Below are 6,411 nucleotides of genomic sequence, written 5' to 3' on the forward strand. Positions count from 1 at the left end.
GACGGCGGGAGCATTTGGGAGGACGCGTTTCTAAAGACAGCGCATCCCGCTCGCAATTAAGTTCCCCCATAAAACCGGTTTTACCTCCTTTTCTCTCCAAACGAGAAAACAGAGGCGGTGGGCGGAAAGGATGGGGGAGTGGGTGCTGCAAGAGGGGGCGGCTGGAGCTCCCTTGGTCTGGCCCACCCGATGCTTCGCATCTCAAGCGATGCCGGGCGCCAGACGCACCCCGCCCTCCGACTCCGGGCTTGGGGCCACGGGCATTGCTGAGTAGGGCCAGGGATGAATGGCATATTTGGTGTGGGGAAAATTCGGTGAGGTCCTACAGAAACACTTAGTGTAGGATTCAACCCACTCTGCTACTGTGCCAGCGATTTTTATTAATAGCAATCATAATTCCCCATTTAAAAATGAAACGCCCTCAGCCGGCCCTCGGAGTCTGGAGGGGATGCCCGTGGGAAGGCCGGAGGTCGGAGTGAAATGCTCTCTTTTCGGGCCTCCCGGGTGGGTAGCTGGTGTCTCCCGCGCAGCAAACTGCGTTACCTGGCTGGTGCCGCGGCTCGCAGCGGGGACCCCAGGTTCGTAAAGATTTCCCCCAAAGCTGCTCAACGCTGTTCCCGGCTGCCGGCAGCCTGTGCTTCCCACCGGCAGCCTCCTTCGGGCTGCAGGAGTCTCCGATCAACGATGCCTGACCCAGTCCTGTGTTCAGGACCACTTTGCGTGTGAGCCAGGGACCCAGACACTGGTGAAATTACACAAGAGTCGGCCTGGGCCTAAGTCTGGGAAGATCAGTGACCGGGAGAGAGAGAAAGATCTGGCCTCAAAAACATTTCAGTCTTTGGGGGTCTGGTCTGGTTTTTAAGACCAGAAGATCCCATCCCCTCCCCTTTCCCCTTCTCCTGACTGAGTCAGATGACTTGTATCTCTGGAATTTGGTATTATTTGACCAGAATCTTCCTGGCATAAACAGTGTAGGACCCTCTAGGGGTGAATAAGAGACCCCGTAACCCCCTGTGTCCCTTAGGTTTCCACCCCTTATTTTGGGGAATGAGGAGTCCAATGAAGACTCTTCTTACCCTGCTGTGGCTGGGGTGGGGATTGTCCACTCAGCAGGCCCATCCCCCCCAGGCCAATGGCCAGCACTGTGAGGGCAGGGCAGGCTGCCCAATTGCCAAGGTGAAGCCGGGAGTGAGCTTGAAACAGCCAGAACACAGGTTGGAGCAGATGCAAGTGGGCTGGGTGACAGAGGTGGCTCTGTGCTGGCCAAATTGGAATTTCAGAATGTGGACCCAGGCCGCTTGATGTACCAGCTCACTCACCTTCCCCTTCTCTCCTTTCCCCCAGGCTTAAGCTTCCTCAGCCCCCACCCTTAGGCATCTTCCAGCCAAGTCCTCTAGGCCGCCTGTTCTAGTGCTGGGTGCTGGGGGCCAAGGGTTTGTCACGAGGGGCATGTGGAGATCAGAAAGAACCCCACTGCCTCATCTGCAGCCTCAGCCCTGGAAGGAAAAGGCCTAGCTGCGGGAGGGGCATGGGGGCAGGTTCTTTGTCTGGGCCCAGCCCAGGGCTGAGCAGGAGGAAGGTGGATAAGCGGGGAGATGCTTTCTTCCCACTGGGGTCCTGGCATCCAGAAACCCAAACTTTGTTTGGAGCCAAGGTTCTCCTAAGACCATACTGCTCTTCCTCCTCCTCCTCTGCGCCTCCCTCCCTTTCACCTGCCCTGCCAGCCCAGCCTGTCCTCTCAACTCCCAGGCTCCTCTCCATGTGAGTTCCGCCTACCCCAAAGTCACATCAGTGGAGACCTTTCCAGGGTGTTGGGAAGGAAAGATAAGGATGTTGAAAGGGGGTAGAGAAGGAGGGGGGGCACTGGAGAAAGAGCAAGTCATTCCAGCTTCAAATATTTTTTTCTCCTTTCTTTTTTATTATGACTCACGTATACAATACAAAGTACTTGGACCAGGAACAGGGCTGCTGGGACACAAAATCTACATTCATAGCTGGACATAAAGACAAATGACCAAAAATTATTATTATAGATATATTTTTAACGTTTTTTTCTTTCGAGCACATTGCATAAACAGAGAATTCAAGACAGAGTTAACTATACATTCAGTGCAATTTAGTTCTACTCTACTGGGGTTAGAAGCACAATAAAAGCGCACAGGACCGGCGGGCTAGGCAGTCTCAGTTGTTGGGTTTTTCTTAGTGAAATAAGCAGCAACAAACGACAACAAAACCGCATTACGAATACTCTCAAAGCAGGATTTCTTTCTATAGGTAGTGATAAAATACGTTGGAGGTTTCTTTCTTTTTTTTTTTTAATTTTTTCTCTTTTTTTCTCCCATATTAGGATTTTTAAAAATTTCTCTATTTTTTCAAGATTATTGCAGGTTCCCTTTAGGTAGTATGTTAAAGATTTATTATTATTATTATTATTATTATTATTTTCATGATTATGGTGAGTTCTGAGCGCTAAGCACTGATACAGCTCAGAGGAAGCTGGGCCCAAGGACAGAAATCAGACAGCGCAAGGGCGGAAGGCAGGGGCCCGAGTGACCATAGGATGGCTAGGTAGGATTTTCTCAGCACTGGAGGCTCCTATTTACCCCGTGGAAAGCGGGGAGGGGAGAGACCCACATCTCCTTAAGGTTTCCATCAGGTTCCTAGAGGAAGTCAAGGGAGTCTTTCTAAGCCGGGAGTCCCAGGCAGGGAGAGGGCATATTCCTTGCTATCATTTTTTAATTTCTTTAAACAATTTCCCTTTCCTTTCCTTCCTTCCTTTACTTTTTCTTTCCTTTCCTTTGAAAAATAGTAAATCTAATACACTAACCCTAGCATAAAAACAAAGCCATGAGTCTTCTGCATGTTGAGGGGGCTCCCCTCTATGATAAATACCAGAAAGGCAGGGAGGTGGGAGTGTGGCAAGAAGAGGCCGAGAGAGGGGGCATACAGGCCCTGTCTCAGACCTTAAAATCCAGGCAGGACTCCGAGGGTGGGGGGAGGGACAAGTGTGTGTGGTGGGGCAACGACTGAGACAGAGACACCGAACTTTCCGCTGTGTCTCGGTCTCCCCCCTCCAGTCCCCAAACAAATAAAGATCGGGGGAAGTCCAAAGGTAATAAAACCAGAGCTGCGAGTATCTGACAGGTAGGTAGAGTTGTGAGCGTCATTCTATTCTCTATAAAAGCAAATGACAGTCGTAAACTTCTCAATTTATCCGCTACCATAAAACGAAACTTCAAGGGAGTTGCTAAAGGGTGGGGGGGATCTCTTTTTTGCTTAGTCCTTGTTTTCTTCTTTTTCCTCCTCTTCTTTATCCTCTTCCTCATTTCCTTCTTCCTCCACCTTCTCCTCATCTCGGGCTCCGGGCAGTTTATCCTTGTTGTTTTCCTTTTTCCACTTCATCCTTCGGTTCTGGAACCAGATCTTCACTTGTCTCTCAGTCAGTCCCAGGGCATGAGAGACTTCAATCCGGCGCTTTCGTGTCAAATAAGGATTAAAGAGAAACTCCTTTTCTAGTTCCAAGGTCTGATACCGGCTGTAAGTCTGCCTTCCGCTGCGCCGCCCCGGAGCTGGACAGAACAGAACCCCAGGCTCGTTATGTTTTGGTGGGGGCTCGGCTTTCCCCTGCCAATCTTCCTCCCCCTAAGTCCCCCCTCTGGTCTCCCCCCACCCGTTCCCCTCCCTCCTGTGGAAAAGGCTAGAGCAGAAAGCAGGAAAGGGCAGGAAAGTTTGGGAGCTTGTTTTGGTTTGGCTTCACCTTGGGAGGTGGGGTGGGGGTGGGGGCAGGAACTGGGGTCTGTATGGGAACTGGGGGGTAGCAGGGGCCAGGGGAGCCCTGCAGAGTCTCCCCAGGCCTGAAGTCCTAGGAAACTGGCCCTTACAGCTTTGTTTACAAGTACAGAGTGGCATTTGGTGAGCAGGGCAGGGGACAGAGTCTGTTTCCAAAAGAGAAAAAAATGGTCTGGGGATAAGAAGAGGGGGCATAGCTCACTGCTCCCTCCTTGAATCTCTCTGCCTAGTGCTTTGCCAGGAAGAAAAATAATTGATCTCCTGGAATGTATCACGGCTTTGCCTGATTGCTAACTGGAGACCAGCAAATAAATCACGGGCCATCTCCGCTGGAACTTGTCGCTTTCTCGCTTCCCCTTTTACTTCGAAATTGGGCCATGAGGGGCCACCCCTGGAGGGGCTCATGACCTGAGCTACTCTGAGGGTTTCAGGGAGACCCCACAAGCCTTTGATTGGGGGCAACTTGGCCAGGGTCCCCAGGACCTCAGAGCCCTCCAATCTGCATGGCCTCTCTCCTTTCGAGCACTCTTTTTTTCTCCTCTCTGGCTCCCTCTCTTCTCTCCAACTGAGGGAAGTAAAGCAAAGTTGGGGTTGTGGCCCCAAGGCTAGTTCTCTGAGAGGAGGCAATGGGTACCCCAGAGAGCCAGAGCACCTGTCCTTGGGGTCTTGCCACCCTCTGATCCAGCTTTGGGAGGGAAAGAGAGGTCTCCCTTCGCCCCAAGACAGCCTGGCCACTGTCCTGGACTGAGGCTCTCTGCCTTATGGAGAAACTGGTTTGCTCCAAAGGCTGATAACCTCAGGGTCCTCGAGGCCCCTTCCCAGCCACCTCCCCAACTTTGACTTTAGAGATGGTGAGAGGGAGAGACAGAGAGAGAGAGAGAGAGACAGACAGAGGTGGAGAAAACGACTTTTAACCCTTTGCACCCAGACACCACCTTTCCCCCCACCTTCACCCCAATCCTCCAAACAACCCAGGCAAGACCCGAGTCCCACCCCCTGCTGAACCTCCCCACCTCGAGAAACCCACTCAGGCACGGGGGTGGGGCCGGAGAGACCCCAAACCCAGGAGGGAAAGCCAGGGCAGACAAAAAGGAGGCAAGGGAGGGGGGAAGACCCCGGAGCGCGGGAGACCAAGGGGGAAAGAGAAAAGGCTTCTCACCGTGGGGTCTCATCCATGGAAACATGAGGCTGGGAGACGAGTTTTGATTTAAGTGGCCTTGTCCTTCGCTACTGTTAGTGTTGGCGGAGGATTTACAGTCGGGATATTGCACCACGCTCGCCTCTTGCTGAGCCCCATAAAGGGACTGTCTGGGGAGCGCCTCGTAGCCATAGAATTTGGAGGCGTCTCCGTGGCAGCTCAGCGAGCACGGGTTCTGCTGGTAGCCCGAGTTGGAGATGCCCGAGGTGCCGTGGTGGAAGAAGTCTTGGACGTGGTGCGAGGCGTGCTGGAAGCCGGGCGCCGAGCCGCCGGGCCCGTACACCAGCGCATGGCTCCTGCCCACGCTCTGGGGGAACCGGCAGTCGTAATAGGCCGGCTCCAGGGACTCGCCGCCTTTGTATTTGGAGAACAGGGGGTTGACGAAGTAGGAGCTCATGCTGGGCACATGAAAACCCGCGGCCCCCTCCCCGCTGGCTCACGGCTCCCCCGCCCGGGACCCCGAAACTCCCCTCCCCCCGGAGCGACCCCCGGGCCGGCCGGCTCCCCGGGGCTGGGCTGGGGCTGGGGCTGGGTGGGCGGGTGGGGGGCGCCTGGTGCCGAGCCGCCGGCTCAGCGCAGCTCCGGGCTGGGCGCGGGCGGCGGGCGGCGAGCGGGCGGCGGCGGCGAGCGGGCGGCGGCGGCGCTCTTCACTGTCGGTAGGTAGAGCTCGCGCTCCCTCACTTAGCTCTTTCCTTTAACAGCCCAGGCGAATTCCTCAGACTCCCGGCGGTGGCGGCGCTTACACGCGATTCGCGTTCATCAATCCACGACATGAAGACAGGGGAGAGAGAGAGAGAGAGGGAGAGAGAGAGAGGGAGAGAGAGAGAGAGAGAGGGAGAAGGAAGAGATGGCGGGGGTTGAGGGGTTCAGGGCTGGGGGGACCTGGAGGAAGGGGAGGGGTGGCAGGGGGAGGGATGGAGGGTGTGGTATATATATGTGTGTGTGTGGGGGTGAGCCAGCCCCAGCTAATGGCTGGGGCCAGTTTTTCCAAGGTGCGCATTCAGATTTGAAGGCGCCTCTCCCCCCCTTCTCTTTTCCTTCCTCCCAGAGACAGATACCTGAGCTAGCAGGTCAGCTCAGGTTACCTCAACAGGTATAAGACCCTCGAGGGGGTTGAATGGCAGCAAGAGAGAGCAGGTCCTCTAACCCCAAAGATGGGCTCCCCAGGGAGGTCCTTAAGTCTGGGGACTGTGAGGAGGAGCAAGCACATTGGTACCCCCACTACTTCACGTATCAGAGGCTTCCATGTCTCTTGCCCCTCCCCAAGTGGGAAGCTGCCCTGTCTTCACTAGATCCTTCAGATTCTCTTGCCTGCCTACTGTGGGGAGACCAGAGGGCCAGAGGTGGGAGGCGCTCCATATACCCAGTCAGAGCTGCACTGCCCCTTCAGACACCAGCTCCTGCCTGAGGCAGGAAGCCCAGGC

General features: G+C 54.8%; 1 protein-coding gene across 1 annotated transcript; it reads right to left on the reverse strand.

Annotated features, from left to right (window-relative positions):
- Positions 1 to 928: 928 nt before the first annotated feature.
- Positions 929 to 5,402, reverse strand: HOXC8 (homeobox C8). Its single transcript, XM_014786558.2, has 2 exons — positions 4,949 to 5,402; positions 929 to 3,569 (listed from the first exon to the last, which is right to left on the reverse strand). Exons 1-2 carry the CDS (start codon positions 5,382 to 5,384, stop codon positions 3,277 to 3,279), a joined length of 729 nt encoding a protein of 242 aa, XP_014642044.1. The 5' UTR covers positions 5,385 to 5,402; the 3' UTR covers positions 929 to 3,276.
- Positions 5,403 to 6,411: the final 1,009 nt, after the last annotated feature.

This window comes from Ceratotherium simum, chromosome 17 (genome assembly GCF_057802395.1).
Source record: "Ceratotherium simum simum isolate JZ-2026a chromosome 17, ASM5780239v1, whole genome shotgun sequence".
NCBI lineage: Eukaryota > Metazoa > Chordata > Mammalia > Perissodactyla > Rhinocerotidae > Ceratotherium > Ceratotherium simum.